Source organism: Falco punctatus, assembly GCF_963210335.1.
Source record: "Falco punctatus genome assembly, chromosome: 9".
Taxonomy (NCBI): domain Eukaryota; kingdom Metazoa; phylum Chordata; class Aves; order Falconiformes; family Falconidae; genus Falco; species Falco punctatus.
In genome coordinates this window covers 26103954-26128189 of record NC_137589.1, presented here as the reverse complement: position 1 = coordinate 26128189, position 24236 = coordinate 26103954, and the positions used below count along the sequence as shown (strand labels likewise).

Sequence of the window (24236 nt, the reverse complement as noted above, 5' to 3'; positions counted from 1 at the left end):
CCAGGAGATCTCACCTTCTGCGTCATTCTCAGAGCTTGTCTCACTGAAGCTCTTCCATCGTTCCTTAGCCCTCGACAAGAAGATTTCATAAAGTTCTGCAAGAAAGCAAAACAAAACCAACAACAACAAAAAGGAAGAAGCAAGTGAGAAAAAAGTACCCAGCCAAAACAGAAGTGTTCTCAGCTTTGGTTTTGTTGCTTGGTTTCATCTTTGCCACTGGCTGTGGAGGGAGAATCTATTAGCTGGTTACCACTAACCACTGGAGTGCCACTATACACGGTTTTATAGTATGCACTGTATTATGCTTTTGTCTGCAGTGAGCATGCAAATTACAAGAGGGGAAAACATGTCTTAAATAATTCAGATTGTTCTTTTTCTGAATAGGTTAGAACACTTCCAATTCATCAAAATCATCAGTTATAAAATAAAACAATTCTCTTTTCTACCCCCTTAAGAAAGCAAAGCTACAAACTCTCCATCTTAAACATAAAAATTATTTTTTTGGGGGGCATCACTTTAACTCTTACAAGACTTAAATGTTTTTGTAAGCAGGTCTTGAACCTTGTTTCCATAATTCACCAGGTTATGATGTCTAATTTTTAAAAAACAACCGTTCCTAAGGTTGTGAAATACAGTTTGTCAAAAAGCAAATTTACACTGATTTTTATAACTTTTTAACAAAAGGTTGGATTTTTTTTTTTAAATAGTCAACTTAATTTTGCATTAAAATGTGATCTGTTAAGGCATACCAGGAGTGATATTTAATTCGTTTCCCACAGCTAGACTCCAGACTTTCCCACGTACACTTGGGGGCAATCCCTGCCACCACAGCTCTCGAACTCTTCGGGTAGCACGCCTAAGATGGGGGGGGGCGAGAAAAAGAGGGTACATATTGCACATCTTGTTTTCTAAAATCATTGGGCAACTTAGAAGCAAAATAACATACTATTTCCCAGGTCAATATTCAAGGGTCTCTGCTTATGCTAAAGCCCCATTAAAAAAAAAAAAAAAAAAAAAAAAAAACATTAAGCTCCCAGAAAGCATATTTCACATTGCTCTATAATAACCTCTGACTATATCATGGCAACAAAAACTGACTTCTTGGCAAAACAGAAAGGAAAAGGAAAATTGAGTATGTGGATCCTCTGTTTCCAGAGTAGAAACAAGCCAGCCTTGCCTCATTTACACAACAGAACTTTACTTACACGCCTTCCCAGTTAGGTAGTATTTCATTGACCCAAATCACCATAGCACTAGCAATATTCTCTTCTTGCTTGAAACGCTCTCTCATGATTTTTTTCCTTTTATGTGCTTCTTTAATTTCTGTTAGGCATAACATGTTAATAGATCTGTATTAGTATACATAAATTATTAGGTAAATGATTTGGCTATTATCTAATTTAGATGTCTGAAAGATCAAGGGTACATTACAGTTGTGCGTGACCTAATTGATACTACTTCTTTGTTGATTTTACTGTTGATTTTAAGTGTATTTCTCAATTTTTTTTTAACTTAAGCTGTCTTTAAGTTATTCAAATACACAGCAACTTAGACAAGCAAAAATCTGCCTAGAGAACTTGTAGCACTTTTCTGCAGTACACAGAATGACTGAAAAGCAAGCACATCATCAGCGCTGGATTTTCTCTATTGAATTTCACACCACGTTCTACCTAAACCTTATTTAATATTTAGACTAAATCAGCAATAATTATAGATAAAAATATTTTTCAAGAGTGCAATTCTATATCCATTTAAAAGTTATTTTACCGATTTTCACTGAAACTTCCACCTAGAAGAATTATGTATTTTCTTTTCTGGAAAGAGGACCTAAAGATCTGAGACAAAGCCACAATGCTGAACAAGAGAAGAGTATTCTGCCTTCTGTTTTAAAAGGATCATTTGTTAATCCCTCTTAACAAAAAGGCTAAAAGAAGGACAGAGCAGTGCTATCTTGACATCACTAACCACCACTGTGAAATTGCAAGACATTTTCTATTTTCTGCATGGATTAGACACACCAACAGAACAAACATGCCATCCCTGGTAAAATGATTTGGCTGACTAGCTTCTTTAAGTTTCTACTGAAGCTTTGTGTCAACAATTTAATGTGTACTAAGGCACACACAGTGAAACACTACACACGGCTGACCCTCCGAAGATGCAGTTAGAGAACACGGACCACAGATCACAACTAACAGGATGCATACCACAAGAGTGAAATGAGTTGTCAAATGCCTTGGATTTCTTATTACATCTTTCAGAGTAAGCTGCCACAGATCCACAGGGGCTCAATCAGTTCAGAGCTCGTACCTCTAACAATAGCCCAAGAAAAACACGCAGCATATACTCTTAAAATAGCTTATTCCCTGAACACTAGGCATGAGACTACAGAAGTCCTTTCAACAACTGTTCGTATATTGACACAGTACCAGATGCTACAGATACGTTTAATTTTAAAACAGATCTAGTGGGAGTGGAAAGATTCACACAGATACAGCTAGATAGAAAAAAACACCCAAAACACAAAGTTTTTATTTGTTTTCACACTGAAATTGATCTCAGATTCCTGAAAAAACAGATCTTTAAGCAGTTGGCTTTATTGTACAGTGGCAATTGCAGCAACACAGATTAAAAAGAGTCTGCAGACCCAGCAGGTTTCTAGCTGATCATATTACACATAGTTCAAAAAAGAAAAAAAAAAAAGAGGAAAAAAAGCAAACACAAAACACACTAACACCCAAAAAAACATATCCTATCAAGTTTCTACTTAAAAATTAAAGAAAGCATTCAACTGACTTCTGAAACTAGTTACATTCACTGTGGAAGAATAAGAAAACAATTTGATAACTGAGTTTCTGTTTTAAACTGCGTGCACATATGTACCAGAGAATAACCTAGACATTAAACAAGATTGTTCTTTACTGTAACTAATAGCCTACAAGCCAGAAATTATTTTTGCTGCACAGTTAAAAAGAATTATAATGGTTATTGGCAGTTAACATACCTCGTTTTTTTGCCTCTGCAACCATCTCATCATATTCTTGTCGGTGACGTAAAGCCTCCTCCACTGATTTGGCAGGAAGATTTCTGAAAACAAGTTGCTCCTGAATTCAGTACACATAAATGACGTTCTGAACCATTTCAAAACAGATTTTAATTTGGCTTCTCTCCAAGGTGAGCTTTGGGGTTCTCATTCTACCAGTGTTTCAGTAACAGCAGTACAGAACTACCAGGTTCTGAACTAATGGTGTTTACTGGTTCTGTTTATTAGTTCACCCCCAAAGCAAGGTTATTAGATTTGCTGAACATCTGGAACGATGCTCAAGTGAAGTTTGCATGAAGGGACAAACGAGAAATGTTGATATTTCATATAGTTATTCATTCCAATGCATTTCTGCACATTTTAATATTTGATCTTAATGCATATTTTAATTATTAATTATACCGGCATATGAACAAAAGGAGTATTGATATGACACCTATGATGACGTATTTTCAATAAAAGGTAAGGGGGTTTATTCATTATAGTTAGCCCTTCAAAACTCACACCAGAGAAGACAGGTTTACCAAAAGAAGAAAGGATAGATCCCCATTTACGTCAGAACTAAAGCTAAGGAAGCTTGCTGCAGAGTGACAAGTTCACCAGTTTAAAATGCATTTGGTTTTCGGCTGCAGAGCGATCCCCTCACTGTCACACACACACTTCCTTTTGACCAAGCAGACTCATTCCAAAACAAATCAGAACACAATGTTTGGTCTCAGTCTCTCACACTATCTAATCTACTTTTGATTCGAAACAAGCAGAAGACAGTTTTGTCATTTTAATATGCACAACAAAAGGGGGGGGGGGGGAGTTTTCCATCTCCTCTTATGCAAGCACAAGAGATAATTTTATTAGTATTTCAAATGAAAGTGAGAGAATATATTTTCAAGGATAAGACTGGCAACACATTACACACTTGGGACAGCACTCCAAATTGAAGTGTCATTTGTAAAACATATTTATGTTCATTTGTGAATTGTGGTATACTGAAAGTACAGAAAAGCATCCAACTAGTTACTGCATATCTTACTCTGCACGACACAGAAAAAGAAATAACGCATTTACCAAAAAAAAATGATTGTAGCAATCCATACCTCCATTCAAGTTATTTCTGCCTTAGCACTGAACGAACTTATATACCACCAGAGAGATTATCAAAGGAAACACTATATGTTCTATTTTCCATTTCATAATTGGAACTGATTAGAGCAAAGACTTAACAGTGCCATCGCAAGCTTTCTCAACTGCAGTTTGAAAGCTTTGTTCCATTTGCTTTCCTCCTGCATGAGTTCCTAGTCAGCAGGTCCTCCTTTTTCCTTCAAATTGCTGAAGGCTGTATAGCTGAATATACTATTTTGACCAATTTATTACCCATTTTTTATTACTATTCTTATTTGTACTTAATGCAGTTTTTGTTGCATCTTCATCTGCTGTTTCCTTGCTTTCAGCTGTAGTTTTAAGGAGCCACGAAAACATAACTGCAACAGGGGCAACAGTTTCAGTGAACACTACTGTCTTGGTACCAACAAAGCATTTAACTGTGGTTGCCAGTTATAAAAGAGCATTTAGCCTTTGCGACAGGAAGGTATTTCTTGCATTTCAATGGCAATTACTCCCACACCTGCTGTTACCTACCTAATACTTTTCTTTTTTTTTTTTTTTTCTTTTTTGAAAAAACTCTTCTGGTAAGCCAAGTCCAGGTTTGCTGAACTGACAACTGCCACTGTTAGGTCTTCTTGACTGGTCTACGAAATTAAGTTTCCAGAATGGGGGAAGGAGAAAGGAGTGCACACTGAGATGGCAGTGAAGAAATCCATAAAAGTCTTCAGGAATTTTCCCGATGAATAATGCCCACAAAACTGTCACAGGCAGCTGTGATATACAGCAGATAACAGACTGGTGGCCCCATTAAAGCAAGAAAGAATTCCTCATATAGACTATGATATACTTAAAGGTTCTTCTGGAGGTATTCGTTAGGCTATTATCTGGCATGGAATAATGATACTTTCATGTAAGACTTGTGAAGTTTAGCTCATCAGAAGCATATTAACAAATCAGTCACTATCAGTTCCACAGCAGAATCATACTTACGCTGGTCGATCCTCCAGAATCAAAGCAGTAGTTGAAAGTGGTTCAAATTCAATATTTTTGCGTCTTGCTGATGGGGGTGGGGGTTTATACATTCTTCCTGTCCGTGCTTCATATTCCTAAACAACATTATTGATAAAAATTAAATTTCAACTTTCAGTCTCACTTCTCATTAGTAAGCATATTATTAAGTGTAAAACAAGTAATAGTGTTAAAATACGTAATATTAAATAATTTAAGACAGCAAGGAGCTAACATTACAAACTGGAACTGTTAATAGCAAGACAGTGCTGCCTTCCTGGACTGCTAAGAGGAATGATAAAGCAGTTTTCTTGTATTAACTTAATCTTTGATCTATTCTGGTTCAATATTACTACCAAACATCCAAGGATCAGCTAGGAAATCTGCATAATCTTCCCAAACTAATTAGTGCACAAGTAATATGTGAAGTTGACAAAAAAAAAAAAAAAACAACCAAGAATGTGTGTCTTCCTATTTCTTTCATTTTGATTCTATCTACCCTTAAGATCCTGTACCCCTCACGTTTCTGAAGCTTTTAATAAGACCAAACCCACATTATCCAGAATTACCTATGCTAGACTCAGTGACAACATAACAATATTTATCATTACAAGTCTGTTCCACATCATTTCTTTCTCAAAGGTTAAAACATGCAGTCTACTTAGAAGAAATATTTAACGGCCTTTAATACATGAAAGATTCTGAGGAAGGGAGAATCCCATTCCTTTTTCTACAAGAACAACTCAACAAAACAGAAATGAGACAGTCTTTAGGAAAAAGGTTAGACAGCGCCAGATGAAAACCTCAGATTTCATGTTGCCTTTTTAGCCTCTGTAAATAAAAATATACCGCCAAGTTACTGGGAGACCCATCCTTACAACCCAGCAAATCTTAAAAGGTTTTCTGTGAGAAGACTTTCAACTTACTCCCAAACCAAGTTAGCTTGTGGGTTCACAATCTCCTTAGGCTTGAAGGCTAAATACTAGCTTCTCTGCAAGTCTTCCACATGCTGGAATTCAAACATAGAAAACTAAGAGCTGAAAAACCATCTTTTTTAAAGAGAACAAATTCAAGGTACTTCAGTAACGTGCTTTCACAGATCACACAGCTCTATTCTTAAGCACATTGAAGTGAGCTCTAACTTGTACAAGTTTTTTTTTATCTAAAGACAATTTTTTCTTGTACATCTATTGCTTTAATAATTTTGTAAGTAAATTCAGTCTCAGATTAACCAAAGCATCTTATGTTTAAGTAAACAAAAAGAAAACCACTAATCAATTACTAATTAGGTCACATATTTTCCCAATCAAATGTAAGTCTTCTCTAGAAGCTGCTCCCAAATGAGTCTCACCCCTAAGACACAGCCTCTTGTACACATTTGTTCTCCCAGGGAGAAACAGAAGGCTTTACACATTCAGTGTTCACTGACTACATTATGGAAACAGAGCTGACAACTTTAAAGGTATTAAACAGCTTACGAGTACAGCACACACAGTTGAAGTCCATAAAGTTAGATGGGAAAAGACCTCTTACAAATGTGACAGTGCAGCCTCAAATTTCCAGAGAGGGCACAAAGTGTTTGCCCAACACAAAAGTGGCTTAAAGCTTTCTCTTCATCAGCCTCCTTACCCTACCCATTGTAATGATCTGTAACGGAATTTCTGTCCTTCCACATTTAGCATAATACATTCAACAATCTGAAAAGCATAACCTCAATGATGTCATGTTAATCTCATCTCAAGAGGAAGTTGTAAAAGAATCACTGAGGTTGGAAGGGACCTCTGGAGATCATCTAGTCCATCCACGCTGCTCAAAGCAAGGTCAACTACAGCAGGCTGCACAGAGCCTTGTTCAGCCAGAGTTTTAGTATCACCAAGGATGGAGATGCCAGAGGCTACAGCACCTGGTATTCCCAAGTGGTTTCTCATCCAAATACTAACCAGACCCAACCTGTTGGCTTCAGAGATCAGGTGTGCTCACTGGTAAGGCCATACGCATTATATGCCACGTTACTTTCCACATTCTGAGAAGTCATCTGGACTTCTTGCCCTTTGTTAGAGTCAGAATAATAGTTTAACTGATGAGAAAAGGTGACTACACCTCCATAAAACAAGCCAAAGAATAGTTTTGGAACATTCTCAGTATCTTTTGAAGTGGTTTCCACTCCACCCCACCAAGTCTTCAGCTATCCTTCCAGCTCTCCACCCTTTAATCACTGTGTCATACTCTGCCCCATGGCAGCACACCAAATAACTCATTTTGTTAGTGCCCTGGAAAGACAGGTGCAAATCTATCGCAACCAGCCTACTGTTACATCTATAGAAGAAGCTTTGTTGCTTTTCTGTCTTCACCAAAAAGCCCGAATGTGCACCTTGTAAAGAAAAAGAGAAAGCAACTGTTTGCTATCATAATTTATACATACATTCACAGTAAAAACCTAATTCTTTGTAAACACAATGACTTCAAACGTACTAGCCAACTGTTCTCAAATACAACTTCGAAATATTTCTAAGTCTCTGGCAAAGAACAGTTGTACAAATTTCCTAGAACATATTCCTGCCCTGAAGGGTAATTCCCAAGACAACTTCCGATTGAAAAATAATAAACATCCAACATAATTTGGCATATTTGAACAAGTATCTTGAACAACTGGACATGCAGGATTGGTAGAGCTCTGTTTTAATTCACACAAGCATGAGAAAAAAACCTGTAAGAAGAACATACACTGTATGAATGAATATATATTTTCTTAAGCCTAAGATTATTTCATTCCACCTAAAACCAGAGACATTATAGGTACTCCTGCCAAGCTTTATATCTCAGGATACCCCAGCACATTCTTAACATAGGAATGTATCCTGTGATTGCACCTGGAGGTCAGCATCCAGGCTGCAGTACAGTAACAATGCTATCTCTCATTCTTGGTAGAAGTTCTCATTTACTTTCACATTTTCCAATACTTTGTAACAGAAGCCACAAAATCAAGTTCATTTAGTGGTCAGAGATGAGGAAGCTCAAAAGGTACCAACCTTTTCAACATTCTTACATACCTAATTTGTATGCAAGTTAAATAAAAGCACTGCAAGAGGGACATTAGAAATGAAGCCACTCTCACCTTTTTATTAGAAGCAACACATTTGAATGGTGCTAGTGCTTCTGGCTATCGTACATGCTAAGAACTGATATACTATTTCCAAAGCAAGGCAGAAAGAGGGGAAAAAAAAAAAAAAAAAAGTATTTCAACAGGGATTTCCACTCATCACCCAGTCGTGTTTCTGAAAGTAAGTACGCTTTATGAACAGTTGGGTTTTTTTGCAAGAAAAGAACACGTGAACAGAGGGGGGAAACTGTAAGCATTTCTAGAGTCAAAGCAGAGCCCCAAACAGCTTGAAGCTCAAACAGTCATGGCTGCACATTCCCCAAGATTAAATATATTCCAAAGTATCAGAACTTCCCAATAGAAGATGCTTCCTCCTCAAGAAGCCTACGCTCTAGGAAACTCATTTGAAGATCAGATCCCAGAACTATCAGGCATACATGGAACTCACTAGTTTGTGCAACTAAAATACAAAATATTCCAGGAAAATAAAAGGATATGACTAGATGTAAAGAATCCAATAGCCTTAACCACGCATTTGATGCAGACTCTGAAGTTCTTGATATGGGATAAAAAACTTGAGCTGACATAGAATTTCAGTTCAAAAGATGTGAGCTGAGCTAGTACTTTTCCATGACAAGGTAAAAATGCCATTTAAACTCAAATATCTTATCAAATGTTTAAGATGCAGGGCATATGCCAGAGGATAGAACAGCTGACAGCTAAAACTGAAGACTATGTAAGACCGGTTTATGTAAAAAAAAAAATAATTTTGAGGAGTGACATATTATGGTTTCAGTAGCTTAGGGAGTGTTCTTTAAAGAATTCTTTATTGCAGCATATCTGGTACTTATTGACAGTTACGGAACTTTTCACAATCCCAAAATAAAGAAAAACAAATCTCACTTTAATAGAAAGTAAGAATAGTTATATCCTTATTAAGGTGGGAACTGCATCCTCTCATCTACTGCCAATAATTAACCTGCTAACAGGCCAAAAGCATGTTTTTCCTGAAAAGCACTGCGACAAACACATTTAAGAGCACTTTGATATGTAGAGGGACTTGTATTTCTGGTATTTATTCCTACAGAAATACAGATAAGCCTATTAACCTACAGACAAGTAACAGGTAAATGGGGCTGGGGGAAAATAATAATTAAAAAAAGTAGTCTTTTGCTTGTAACTTTGTGTTTACGAAGATAAAGATCTCCCAAATTGTATCTTCTTTAAAAAAAATAATAATAATCCCCTGGTGTTTTAAACAAAAGAAAAATAATAAACCTGCTTTACCTGATGTACATCTACATGGAAAACATACAAAGCTGAAGTTTCTTTCGCCCTTCCTTGGAAGGGCCATATAGGACAGCTAGCCCATTCAGAGCTATGCTAGGTATCTCTAAACAGTACTGGATTGCACTGTGTAACGCAGGCGTAATTGCCCATAGCTGCTGCTTGCAGTAAGCAAGCCACCTTACAGAAAGGAAAGCCAGCTGCACTGCAGCATTCCAAAAGCATTAGTTGACCTTAAATAGGGTATGCTTGTGGGGATAAAGTATTTAACAAAGCATGCACATAATGATTCAATTTTATAAAACAAACTTACACCTACAGTGCCCAAACTATAGAGGTGTAAAGGACTAAAATATTGACCATGAAATTTAACATGCATCTTGCTTTGATCTATCTAGGATCCAACAACAAAAGCTAAACTCCTGGAAACGAGTGATACAAGTCTTGGATTACTAGGACTGTGAAAGTCCTCACAGTCCTGAAAGTACCAATTATAGTGATTAAGCGCCACAGATCCAATTATGTTTTAGGTTTGCTGGAGGAGAAAGTTATCTGATAGGCAACACTGAATTAACTTTCACTAACTTAAGGACTGTCTCTATTTAAAGTAGATGTCAAGGCATACTAAGACTCCAATTAAAGCATGCACCCTGTGTATGACAGTTTCTTTTAACATGCTTTACTCCCCCAGAATTCTAAGCCTGATCTGAAACAGGTTTTATTCAATCAGTCACTGCTTCTGTTGAGGAAACAATGGGGATTACCATATATTCTGCAAATGGTTTTGAACCTCTCTCCCCCTCTACACGTGTGACTGTGGAGCAGATGGGCCTCTAAAAACATCTGTATGATTATTTTTGCAATGCTGTACAGCTAACTAGGAATATAATCAGAAAGATCATTTCAAACAGGGTTGATCACCCAAGAATGGAAATATTAACAGAATTGCTATAGCTTAGGAGGGGCACTCTTCTATTAGTTTATTAGATGATATAGTTAATTTATGTAAGAACTTCTGCTAATGCATATGGATTCCCTCCTGTGTCATCACGCCTGTCCTCCTCAGATTAAATGCTAAAATTGCTGAGCTAGCACTGGCTAAAAATGGATGATAAAGTGCTCATAGCAAAAGTAGATGTCACCAAAAAATTCTGTGAGTCATAAACTAGACATTTTCCCAAAACTAAGAATGCCAGATGCTGTCAGGACAGACAAAACAGTACATTCTTTCCTAACTTTCAGGCAATATAGAAAGAACCTATAATGGAGGAGGGAAAAATACTAATCCTCACATAGTACAAGAGAACAACCAGACACTGATGAGCTTCTAGGTCAATCTTCAAATTAATGCCATCTATCTTCAATTATTTGTTTATTTTTTTCCACAACTGGGTATTTTAAAAGTTGCATCGAGTGTCATCTTTTGTTGTTTACAAAAGCATGTGAAGTCATGGGCTTTGGGCCCAATAAAGAAGAGCAGAGGGTGGCTGGACCACGTAACACAAACCATAAGCATCACATATCAACTAGCAGTTATATTACTGCTCTGCTTCACAAAGCCAGAGTAACAGCTTCACAGAACTAAAAAGCCAACTCATACTATTCCTGTTTAACACAGAGTGTGGGATTACATAAAGTTTTCAAAGCAACAAGCATATGCATTGGACCAATTTCATAAGGATACCAGTCACAGCAAATAGAAGATACAACATACAAGAAAAGTTTCAATAGCTGTACATTTCCAGGTTTCCAATTTCATATTGGAAGTAGTGACTAAAAGCATCTGGAATTCTAAAGTGCCACTGTTAATAGTTTATGTGACTTAGTGACAAGGAAAAAACAAAAGATTATAGGATACTGTTTTTCAAAGCTAATAACTTGTAATAGTTTTGAATACATTGTAAGACTTTTAACAACCTTAACCATTAAGCAAGGAGGCACACCAAACAAAGTTACTGTCAAGCTCTAGCATTACCTATTTTCCACTATTCAAGAACATGCAACATAAACAATAAGCAGTAATACTCTATCACTTTAAGTTGTTAGTGAGATTCATGTGTGATGTGTATTTGTTTATTTTACTAATGGTATCTAATGAGGTGATGGTTAGTGTCAAAATATTCATGCTACTGTGAAAATGTGATGTTTGTTCTATTTTAATGAGTGCTACATAGTCCCATGCATGGCATTGAATACAACTAAAAAAATATATATATATTAAATTTCATACCCCTGTGTTTAATTGACTGAGAGCAGATATTGATGCAAGACTGCCAGAACTGTCATCCTAATGAGAAAAAACAGAAGCAAAGCCTTAGTGAATAAATGAAGACCATTACAATATAGCAACATGCAAGCCAAAATTTAAATTCATATGTAGAGTACCTATGTTTTACATTTGAACAAACAGATGTGTCTGTTTCTACTTCTTCTCCAGCTCTCAAAATTATACAAAAACACACAAAAAGACTTCCCACTTCTGCAAGATGCGTACAGAGAACTACTGGAATATTTCTGTGTTTTAATTTAAGTTTTATATTTTCCACAATCAGCACTTTTGCTCAAAAGGAGATCTTTTTCCATGGCGCTTCTCAGGTGCATGACAAAAGGCATTCCCTGATGTATTCATTGTCTCTCCCTAGTCCACACCACCCATAAAAGTTACACTTGTTTAAACACTAGCCTTGGAAAATATGCTGTTAAAAAGGAAAGAACAAAACATTGTCTATAGGCTGACACAATAGAAATGAGTCTTGAAGACTTTGCTTTCATTCAGCTCATCTTAGATTGCACATCATACCCAACTAGATCTTTACCTATAAGCTAGTTAGCTTTAAAGCTTAAAATCAATACTCAAGAATAGTACTTGCACTGTGGAGAAAGGGAAAAGAAACGTAACTGGACTTGGATAAGCATTTGGCAAAAAATGAAATACTAGGTTAACTTTCAAAAAACCTTTCACATTCTGTGTTTGGGTTTTTCTATTTAACACCACAAGATCGAAAATGTTAGATAGCACAGTGACTTAGAGTGGGCCTTTGATGTAGAATGCTTATCCTTTCTTTTTCAAGCTTTAGGAAGAGAAGGCTTGCTTCAATATTCTTTGTAGCTGACCTCAAAGACTTTTTCTAAAAAAAACAGCAGTCAGAAGAATTCACATCAGGGTCAACACCTTTGCAGTATTTTCAAAACATTAATCCCACGCTCACTGCAGAGTACTCCCCTGAAGATGCGTTTGTGCCACCAGCATGGCACTGACATCATAGTAAGTTCTCCTTGACAAGTTTTCCTCGTCAAAGCAGCTGGGTGACCCCTGGTAGCAGGAGCTGAACTGTATTTTAGATCCTTTACACAAACAAAAGGAGGCATTTGTCTCACTGAGGTCCTACCAGTTTCATTACCGTTTTACTGACAGGATTATCACTACGAAAGTCTAAAACACTGGGAAAGATCTTTGTTTTACCCCTAGCATAACGTTTTACTGACTACATGTGTGACTCTGGAAAGATGAGGGACATCTCCTGTGAATCCAGGCCTTCTCACTGCTGCTAGCAGACAAACTGTTACTCAGGTGTACACGTCCCTTGCAAGACCCAACACCCCCATTTATTGTAATAACCCCCCCGCTGGTTTCAAGGCAGTTTGTTGCCAGTGTATTTCCACTCTGTATCTGCTAAACAGGCAGAAGTCTTGCCTTTCTCTTTTCTCCAGTAGCAGTGCAAGACAAGCCAACATGACCTCTACGTAGGTATCAGTCCGCTTAAGAACCACTCCCATGAAAAAGCATCTAGCACTGTATTTACCTACTTCTTTCAGATACTCGGTCCTTAGATCTGTTGACAAACATGCTATATACACTTTTTAAGCATTAAGATCTCCCTTCGCTGTTAAACTGACACAGACTGGAGGGAAGAGTTAATATTGCAAGTTAGGTCTGAGTCACATGAAAACTGATTCAAAACGCATCTGTTCCTCTGAAGAGGAACCTCTGACAACTCTTGTCCCTGGGAGACCATGGGAGTTCTGCCGACTCAGTGAATGCAATTTCTGCATTAGATTTCAGCCTGGAGATAACTACATTGGAAAAATATGCAAGTGAAGACACTGAGATTTTTAAGCCTCAAGCACTTTTTCAAGATTTCAGAGCCACCCAAAAATATTTTCATATGTTAGTTGTAGGACACTGACCCACTCATCAAAATCAGCAGTAGTATTTAACAGACTGGCCAAAATTAATACCTTCTACTTTGTATGCAAGGTGACAACTTTTGGAAAAAGACAGCTTTACTCCACTTCTGAATAAGCAATCATTTCTAAATCACTGCAAGCTTTTAATTAAATATAAAAGCAGATTTTTTTACCCCATTTAAGGCTGCCATTTACCATACTTTGTTAAAACTGCTGATAAAGTGAATTTGGTACATGTTTTACTTTTATCTTGCAATGTGTGTTTTCATATTTTGTGTTTAATTCAGGCATATTAGGGGAAAAAGATCACCCTACTGCTTTAAGCAAATTAATAAAAAAGTATTCAAAATTGCTTTAGTAAAAAACAAGAGCTATGGTATGCAGAATCATCGTGACCACAGATTAAAAGCTCTCTTCTTTAACCATAAGCACAGAAGAATGAAAATGAGTTTGCATTTTTAAAAAGAATGTGGACTTCGGTCAATACACACCAAATTGTTACACATCAGCCCACAAGTCGGTTTCTGCTTTACATGCTTCTGTATTAAAATATTTCAGCAGTCTAATTTAAAGCAGATTTCTGTATAGACTGAAAAGAATTTACCAGACTGATCATTAATGACCACATACTTCTTATAACAGCCAGTTTTACTAGCTGCAGTTCACGAAAAAAGGCACACTTCCTAAAACCATCAAATGCATTTGACATTTTCAGTCCTAAGGAGTTGCTGTTTTCCCTTCTTAAAAGACATTGAAGGAAGGAAGCCCAGAGGAGGGAGATGTCCAGCAAAAGAGTTGGCCTCGATACCACATCCTGCTTGGGCAGCTCTAAATCCAAGGAGAGCCGAGCTTGCCAGCAGCTGCGGGCGGGGAGACGCAGCTGCCAAGAACTTTCAACCTCTGCCCCAGTTTGAGCTAGAGCATCTCTCCCAAAGCATGCTGATGGCAGCACAGCTGCAAGGGACCCCACCGTCTCCCCAGTCAGGCAAGCCCTGCAGGCTGCTTTTCAACAAAAATACTCATCTGCTTCTACATATGCTAAGAAACTTGCAAAGAAATTATTTACGGTAATATTCATTAGACAGTCTCTGGAGGCAGAGCTGGCTGGAGTAGTAGTTTGGAAAATGTCTGAAACAGTATCCCAAATTAAATTCCCAGATTTTCTTGGAAGTTATTCAGGGTATTAGAATCACTACCTGACTTCTCTGGAGAGGCATACATAGCAATGCCTAGTTGACAAACAGCAACTGGGAGCCACAAGCATTCATTTAAATCTAAGTACCAATTCAGTACATCACCCTTACCCAAACAAAGACAACAAAGGAGGTTTCCATTAGCCAGGATGGAAACAGGGCATGTGTGCTCTACCAACCTTTTGGCTACAAATCTACAGTGATACAACTTTTTTCTTGTTTTACTAATAGGAAAATCCTTTAAGCTTCACAATATTGCCATAAAGTTTTGATACAAGTATTAGCCTACCCAAAAGACTTCCTCCTCCTATTAATTATGAAGTTTTTCCTGTCATGGGTTATTTTTTTCTGCAAAAGGGCTTAAGATCTCATCCTTTGTCTGAAGGATACTGGCCACTGGCATCAGTATAGTCACAGGACGATATACAGCCATGGAGAATGTCATTGCTGTTCAGCAACGGCAAGCTTTGATACTAGAAACAAACTACCATAAACTCCCTCATGGGCAGCTTGCCTATAACTTAGGCCCATTCTACTTGCATGGTCTTACAACTAGAAGCTCATAAACAGTGAGTAGCCATTGTTCTGACCACAGAAAACTAAAAAAAATTTGGGGAAAACATGGGTTTTGTGTTTCAGATCACATCTGACCCCTTGACTTAAAATTTAGAATGTCAAAGTAGAAGTCTGTAGAGACATTCCATTGTAGGATATGAAGTATTCTGCCAGGTTAACAGAACATATTAAGCTTTAATCTTGTTTCCAGAAACTTCTTAACGGCCTCATATTCTTTTCACTCACCTCTCCTGCAAAGTGAGGAATTTAATCTGGGAACTTCAGTCAGCCATACAAGAGTGAATATACTATTTTCCCCTAATGTTCAATAACCAAGTGTGTCTATATTCATTCTAACCCATCAGCAGCTTAGCAAATTTGAACAGTTTTGAGAAAGAAACAATTGGCTTTTCTTCAGAGGCATATGCACAAGGAGCTGTATTTTAAGTTTTAAACACATATGCAAGACATCTGATGTGTTAAATGCAGACACATCAGGATCACCTCTCAATTTAAGAATCAAATTTTCTCAGGTATTTAACTTTGTGCAGAGTATACCATCAATCTGGATCCCCCTTTGCTAGCTGTGTTTCTTAGCTCATGCATGCTTTAGCTAAATTAAAAGCTAAAAAATAAATTAAAAGCTGAAAATATTAGCTACGCATTACTCAAGATTATATAAATCCAATATTGACTCTAATCCGGCAACCATTATAACAAAATAGCTAGGACCAACTCAATTATGTTTAAAGACATAAAATATTATTTTAGTATATTTGCTTTTCTGCCACTTTGGAGAAGTTAAAAAAAATAGGAACGCTACAGTTTAAAAGCAGAACAGTCACTGACTGAAACAGGATAAAAAAATACGACTCTTTCTGCAGATTATGACTTGGTCTGCAGAACAAACATCGTTACTAGAAAATGGGAAGCAAATGACTAGTAGCATTGTGCATACTCTCCATTTCTCAGGATGGAAGAGACATCTGGATGTTTACCACAGTATTTTCATAGTGCAAGGCCAAGAGCATTCATCTGCAAGCAAACTAAGAACATTTGCCCTCTCCCACCCAAAAAGGGAAACCATTTAAATAAGGAAAACTGTATAGGAAAAATGTTGAAAAAGCATTCAGTTCACTTACAGTAAATCATAGAACGGTTTGGGTTGGAAGGGAACTTTAAAAGTCATCTAGTCCAACCCCCAAGACTGCACTTTCTGTAATCTCATCATTTTCCTACAACATTTTATTGTGTGACAAGTCCCATTACATTGAAGTCCTTCAAAAGGAACCTCTTGTTTTTCACTTTAGTTGCTCCCAAAAGGCCCTCTTCACCACGAAGGTCCTTCTAGAAGATGGCTGAACACTGCTTCATTCACAGCCATTTGCACCTGCCAAACACATCAGCTTACAGGGAATTTAAGGAAGGAGACAGAGACAGCAGCTCTCAAGAGATTCAAGTTACTGTTTTTAGCAACACAAAGGACATTCAGATTTCTTATGTCAACAAATCTTTAAACTTCAGAATCACATCTACATCACTAAACGCTCATCTTTAAAGACTATGCCATCTTATTATTACTTATCAAATTAAAGACAGACTGCACAAGCACAAGTATATGAAAGTGCAACTTTGTATCAGAGAAAGGAAATCAGAGTTACCTGTCTGTCGTACCCCAGTAACTCCAGAACTAGTTCAACTTACACTACTATTTTGAAACAAAAATATCCTGAGTGAAAGTATAAATGAAACAAGATTACTTGTTTCAGAATTCTAAACAATTTGTCACAAGTTACCCAGATAGTAAGCCTTCCAGGCAAGGAGGACTATGGAAAGAGGAGTCGGGGGGTGGGAATCAGTTTCATTACACTAGAATATCCAAGAACACATTGAGAAGATAAATTTTGCTAGACTAATATCTATCTTGAAAAACTGAATATACAAGTATGACTGTGTTTTTACTTCACAAAACAGGCAAAAGTAACTCAAAACTGAACTTCATAAAGGAAGCTTAAACTATTTCACAACCACTTTACCATTAAAAAAATCGTAGCATAGCATGTTAAATAAGGCAAGGTTTTATAGGAAATTAATAACATTCTGATGTTTTTGACCAAAACAGCTTAAACACTTTTTGAACATGTATCACCTTTTTATAATCACTGAGATGTACTGAAGAATGCACTAGATAATCATAAAACTCAAACTCCTCAGTAACTACTATTCTTCAGACAAAGCCCCAAAAGAGCCTTCCCAGAGCACGCCCTGGTTGTATAGTAACAACATGGAGATAACAGCACAGAACTGCAATATTTATGCATTAATTACTATTTTTTTTTTTTACAGGTTTTGTACCTAGACTTGTGAGAAGTTTACTTACCTGCTGAATAATTTTGGAATCTTTTGGAAGGTTCTCCCTTGGTGGGACTTTTCCGAACAACTTCCAACCAGGAGCGCTTTGGACAGCAGGCTTGAGTTCCTTCGTCCTTTTAGTGAAAAAGTTTCTGAAAAGAGAGAAGGATTTTCTTTTTGTTTATTAGAAGCATATAAACAAATGATATTCGTACACACTTACATTTCTTTAAAACAAGTTCACCACTGTAGAGATTTACTGCTCAGCAAATGCATAGTGTGCTACCTCCTTAGCTTTCTATTATACTTTAAAATAACTAACTCAAAGTGGAGCAGTTTTCATTACAGGTGCTTTGACGCCAATATTTGTGTTTAACACTCAGTTTTACCTCTGAATTCAAAGATACTTTATGCAATATCAGAGCTCTTTTAATAATAACGGACACTTCCTTAAATGTAAGTTCACAGCATGCAACAGCTCTCTGACTTTTGCTTGGGGTTTGTTTCAGTGTATCTTACGGAGCTATTTGAAGGCTGAAAAGAAAGCAGCTGGAAATCACTGTGTAACTTATAGATTTGAAAACAAATGGTGAACCACTATTTCTGCTAACATTTTCTGCAGTCTTCACACCTTCAACTTTCATAACATGGGCTAGAAAATCAGGGAACATGCACAGAAGCTTCAGTTTAGCAGATGACCTTTGCCAGTGCCTAAAGCAATTACACTCAAATAGGCAGATGACTGCATTGCTCTATCACTTCTTAGAAAGCCAACCAACACAAGAACATATTAGCAACCATTTATCTAGATACAAGGCTGTACTATATTTGATTCCGACCGCAAGCTCCCACAGAGCATGCTAAGTACAAGTGCTTTGAAAATTAGTGTATTTATTCTGAATGTTGGAAAACCACTTTCCAAAAACTTATGAATAACTGAGAGGGATTAAAAGTTCAGTAGTCTGTAAGGTTATTTTTCAGGATGCTTATAAGTTGACCTCTGGTGAACAGAAGAGGGGCCACCTTTATTGGGAGATGGTTTTGTGTAGTGCTGACCAGCTAACCGCGTATGTTCACACTCTTCCTCTGGAAAGAGATCCCCAGGTATATTCTTCACTTAAAGCATTTGCTGTATTTCTAAATACATTTCCTTATCAAATTGAATACAGTCATGTCTGTGCACAGAAAAATCTCTTGGCTTGGCCCAGATAGAAGCAGCATGATTCAACAACCACAGTCTGTCTGAAAACTGCACAGTTGCTCTTACATCCCAGTGCTGCCAGGGTTTCTGACCAGGCAGCATAGTTTTACAATTAGGAACTGTTAGCATTTCTAAGACGTCGTATAGCTTTCAAATACAAACTATCTTTTCAGTTCCCAGAATGGTTTTGTTCTTTGGGAAACAAGCAAATGCCTGTCACAAAACCCCCTTCTGTGCAAGTTTATGTGAATGGACTCTACAGATACTTGTGTGTAGTTGAAGCTCTAGCCACCAAAAACCAGCAAGCTGGGGAGAAGAAGTAGATGCTGAAAAAATGTGGAAATCTCCCAAGAACTAGTAAGCTCAAGACTAACAGTCCTGTGGAATCCAGGAGAACCTAGAAACTCAGAACACCAAGACTCTCCTTGCTCTGTCCAAGGCCACCAGCACACACTACCATCAACAACAGCTTGCTAAAGAAGAGGAAAAAGACTGCATTCGAGAAAGCAGCAGCTGCTATAGGCGGGCAGGGAGTATGGAATTACATATATACCTGATGAAAGACAGCACCCTAAGAGATTTTTTTGAACACTCACACAGAAGCTCTCAGTGCATCAGTACACCCTGCTACTTCTGTGGAGGTCTCCCAGCTGTTCTTCCAACCCAGTAAGTGAGTAAGCACATTTGGGCATAATTGCTTTCACTGTATGAATATTTACCTGCTATTAATAGAATCAAGCTGTTGCTATTAATAGCACTTAATTAATACAAGGTGTACTAGTAAGCATTGGTTCTGATCCACACATCCCACAACTGTTCCCACCAGTGAAATTTGCAATATCTTATTCCAGCCCTGTGGAAGCAAACTAAGTATCCACAACACCAAACTAGTGGTTTCTGACACGTGACCTGGAAGGAAGGACTGATGAAAAAGCCAAGCCATGTACCAACATCTGACAGTCTCTTTTGTTCTCTAGTCAGTCCCAGAACTGCATACCATTAGTGAAATGAACAGGTCCATCCACAAAGAAAAAAAAATACAAAAAGTGTGCTTATGTAAACAACAAAGGCTCATTTCACAAGTACAGGACATGTTTTACAGTGTTTTACATTGCCTTCAGGAGGGAGGAAGAAGTGTTCAAAGACCCATCAAGAAAACCAGACAAAGTATCCTAAAGACAACATGTCACTAAATTCTACACTACAGCCTTGCCTTAAATCTGCAACTACTGCAGCAGCTGTATTTCAGCTTAAATGGAGATTTACTTCCCCAAAAGCAGGTATGCAGGAAGATACATTCTGGAGTACCAGTCTCGAAATGCAAAAGAACTCATGCATCCTGATTTCATGGATAGCAGTAACCACCTGGTCTCTGCACACACTACAGAATGCCACCATGATCACCTGGGAGTTCAGCTCCACTGCTTCTAGCACTTGTGGAAGCTGAAAGATGTACGCTTTAAACATCAATGGCAATCTGTCACTGCATCAAAGCTGTTTTATGATTAACCAGGAAGCTGGTAGATTTAAAAAGGAAAGCTTGTAAACACACAGAAGGCTTTAATAAATATTTCTGTACAAAAGATTTAGGCATGCTCATCGCTCTTATCAGATCTGGGTTTTCAAATTCTTTAAACAAATATAACATTAAAACAAACCTTTCAGAACATAGTCCCCACCATAATGAATCTCAGGGGTTTCTTTAATATTCTTTGGTGTACTGAATTAAGCAAAGGCTTGTTTCACTTTTTATGAATGCCACAAGTGAAAATACACAATTTTACTTTTATTGATTAGATATTCATTGAAGTCTGTTACTGAAGAAGGAAAAAAAACCTGGTCAAACTTTGTATCATGTCAGAATAAACCTCACCTAGGAATCCTAATCCAAGAGAAATTAATGGGAGGTTTACAAATAAGCTTTGCTGAAGATGGAAGGACACATTTAATACATTGTTTTGGCAGCTAACAGTATCACATCTGATGTGTTGTTGACAACAGTAAAACCTTACAAAAGTCCTGTTAAGGAACAGCATCTGTGAATGCTTACAAGTTGCATTCACTGACTTGCAGGAAGTGTACTAGATTTGACATATTGGTTGCTGCTTAGAATATTCATGAGTTCCACTGATCCCAGGAAGTCATCCATTGAGATGGACTTAAAAGTCAGTAGCGTTTTGGTATAGAATCTCAAAATCCATTTGAAAACCTCAAAATTCCTTAAAAAGAAGCCTACACTTTACAACTGAATAATGCTTTCTGTTGAAAGAACCTGTGGGATTGAAATATTAAATCAATTCATTGAATTAAGCTCTAGTTTACAAAAGCCTAGTGGAAAAGTTGTAAGGCTTTTTCCCTGCTAGTTTTATATAACCACAATGGAACACATATTAACACTCTCAAACGACACTCAAAAATGTTTTAGTAGGTGCAATGAAAAGTTTGAAAAGTAACTGAAGTGCCACAGAATAAGAAACAATTACTGGCGCATACCAAGACTTCTATTCCTAACATGGTTTGGATTACACTATACCAAAACTTATAGGCTCTGATCACAAAACTACAACAGTAGTAGTAACACCTATGAGTGGCAACACTTATTTAACAATACTGCTTCAACTATTCCTGCCTGTGCCCACAGCATCCTGCAGGAGTTTCATCATACTGAGAGTACAGTAACTCAACGATGTTAACCATTTCCACTGGTGTCATTAATGTGATGTTCTAGTAATAAAATTGCTTCTTTCCACTCTGCTTTTGCTTTTGAAATCACTCCTTTGCGGCTATTTAAGATAAATCAGTGAAGTCTAAAAGCAGTTACCGTTGAGTCTCAGAAGGGGATATGAGGAACTTGATATTTTAATGGGATTTTGTTTGTTTGTTTGTTTCCCTTGGGGGTTTGGCTTCCCCTCCAAAAAAACATGAACACACAACTTTTTTCAGCTTTTTGAGCTAGCTATATGCCAGCCCAAGAGGATGACATATTTCCAAGTTTTAAAGGAAGTTACCGGAAAATACCAGAGACTTACTTCAAGCTTGATCTTAAATTTCATCCAATGCCAGACTAGAAACTGGGCTGCCATATTTGCACAACAGCTACTCAAAGAAAGCTGAAGTGCTTTGAACAGCAGCAACCGTGAACATCAGCTGGGAAGAAAAGCACCAGGCTAGGTAAAACTCCAGCACTCTGCCTCTAGGTACAATGGATTCACCTCTCCACAAGACCAAGTAGCCTTGCAATAGTCTTCTGTTTGACCTAAAACATCAAACTCCAATCTAGTTTCAAGCTAGATGCCATTTTGCTACCTCTTTCAAAGAGAACACATATGGATCTTCTCTTTCTACAACTCCACTGTGTGCCACTAACAACAGGCTATAAGTATTTTGCTGCTCTGTGCATCCCAATAAAACCTGAAGTTGCTTTCCTTCCCACTCCAAAGGCACATCCTTAGGTTTGAAATCTTAACTTTGAGCCTCAACAGAGCCTGCCAGAAGAATCACCTCTAATGATTCAGAGCTCTGATGTTGTTGAGATCTGGCATTGCATTATTGGAAGCAACCAACTTCATTTACTTGCCATTTTCCCTAAAATTCCCACTTGAGTCCAGCATTCTTAACAATAACACTTGGAAACAACGTTCAAGCCTCTATCTGCCTTTAGTCCTCCAGCTTTAAAACCAGATATAGGTCCTGACTCATCTCTCCACTCCCTCTATAAAACTAACCTGTAGCCTTCAAATCATACATTCAATAACACTTGCAAAGTGCCAGCCCCAGTCTGGAATGCTACAGGACTAAAGGAAGTCCTTTGGTAGTTCAGCTACTCTAACCTGGTAGAGAAGCAGGAGCACAATTTGTTCTAGAACTACAAAGGAAAAAGAAAACAGTAGTTTTGAGATCTGTGAACTGCAACTAAGTTGCAAGATGGCAAGCTGAAATGCAGTCCTGGTGTGTGTAACTTACTCGCCATTGTTGAGGTACTTCTAATGTAATTGCCTAGGAAGGCACCCTAACCGTTTAGCCAATGAGTCTAGTAATGCATTTTCAATCAGATTTTTAAAAGGCATAGCAAACTCAAAGATAATTATTTAGCCAAAGCAGACAGGTGTCCTAATAGGGATCTGCCGCCTCCGCATTGAAGGAAAGGTTGCAGCATCATTCTACTTCTTATTAGGTGTTAAAAGAATCAAATCACTAGAACTCCACCTTTAGGCTCAAGCTTCCCCTGTTCTGCTGCTTTTAGTTACCTATATACAAGTTTCGGGTACAGAAGAAGGTTGGGTCTTACACCTGAGCCACTTAAGATGAGTATCAGTATGAAGCATATTTAAAATGAGCCTACCTTTCTCCAATTTGTTAACCCTGCAATTCAAGAAGTGACAAAAATCAAGTGATATCAACTACTGAGACAAGGATATGATGTCAGGAGAGAGCATAAAACACTTAATCATCATTACTGTTACACCTGAGCAACCAAGCATGCTTCCTTACAGTTCAATTTACAAATAAGTCTAGTGCTGCATCATGTTAGACAACAAAAACAACTGCAGGCATCCCTGGAAAGAAATCCTTGCAAAATGTGAAGCATGGCACCAAAGAAACAATTTTTTCCAAATAAAATATTCAGGATTCAGGTTTATCATAGAAATGAACAATGTGTTTAAATCTTGATGCTGAAAGCCAGGCTACTATTCTCTAATTTACTTACCTTGCAAGGTAACTTTGACCTTGCTCAAGTGTTTACTTACTGATCTACAAATAAAGCAGTTCCAACAAGTGACCTCTTAAGTTATATTGGAGTACTAAAAATGACGTGTGTTGTGGGTTTTTTTGAAAAACAAATTACTGTTAAAAGATTTTTCTGACTTTTACTTTACGCACAACAATCTGGTTTAATGTAATTTTCAATCAACAATCATCTCTTCTCATTGCATCCACCTTCCAAGATCTAAGATAACAAGGAAGCACTGAGAAAACAAGATCTGAAAGCCACTAGAAATTACAAGAAGAGAAGGTTGATTATATTTTCCTTTTTATTAAGCATCTAGTACCTGCTATTAGACACTGCATAAGACAACTAACTCTCTCCTGTTAAATCCAGGGAAGCAAGACACAAAACAGGAAGGAACCGGCATCACACCAAGAGCATCCTCATTCTATTGTATATAACTTTTCCTACCAGAATCACAAAGGCTTAGAGGTGGAATC

The 24236-nt window shown here is 37.5% G+C and overlaps 1 protein-coding gene across 3 annotated transcripts in view; it reads right to left on the bottom strand.

The window, feature by feature from the left end:
- The window catches only part of TBC1D12 (TBC1 domain family member 12), a 45110-nt gene that overhangs the window by 8497 nt on the left and 12377 nt on the right, over positions 1-24236 (bottom strand). For 2 of the 3 annotated variants that reach the window (XM_080403552.1, XM_080403550.1), the window contains exons 2-8: positions 17856-17979; positions 11770-11826; positions 5135-5250; positions 3005-3087; positions 1206-1323; positions 750-856; positions 15-95 (exon numbers count right to left, since the gene is read on the bottom strand). In XM_080403552.1, the coding sequence (XP_080259678.1) occupies positions 15-95; positions 750-856; positions 1206-1323; positions 3005-3087; positions 5135-5250; positions 11770-11826; positions 17856-17979 (686 nt within the window). The remainder of the gene's footprint in view (positions 1-14; positions 96-749; positions 857-1205; positions 1324-3004; positions 3088-5134; positions 5251-11769; positions 11827-17855; positions 17980-24236) is intronic. The other variant, XM_080403551.1, reaches the window with a different exon arrangement.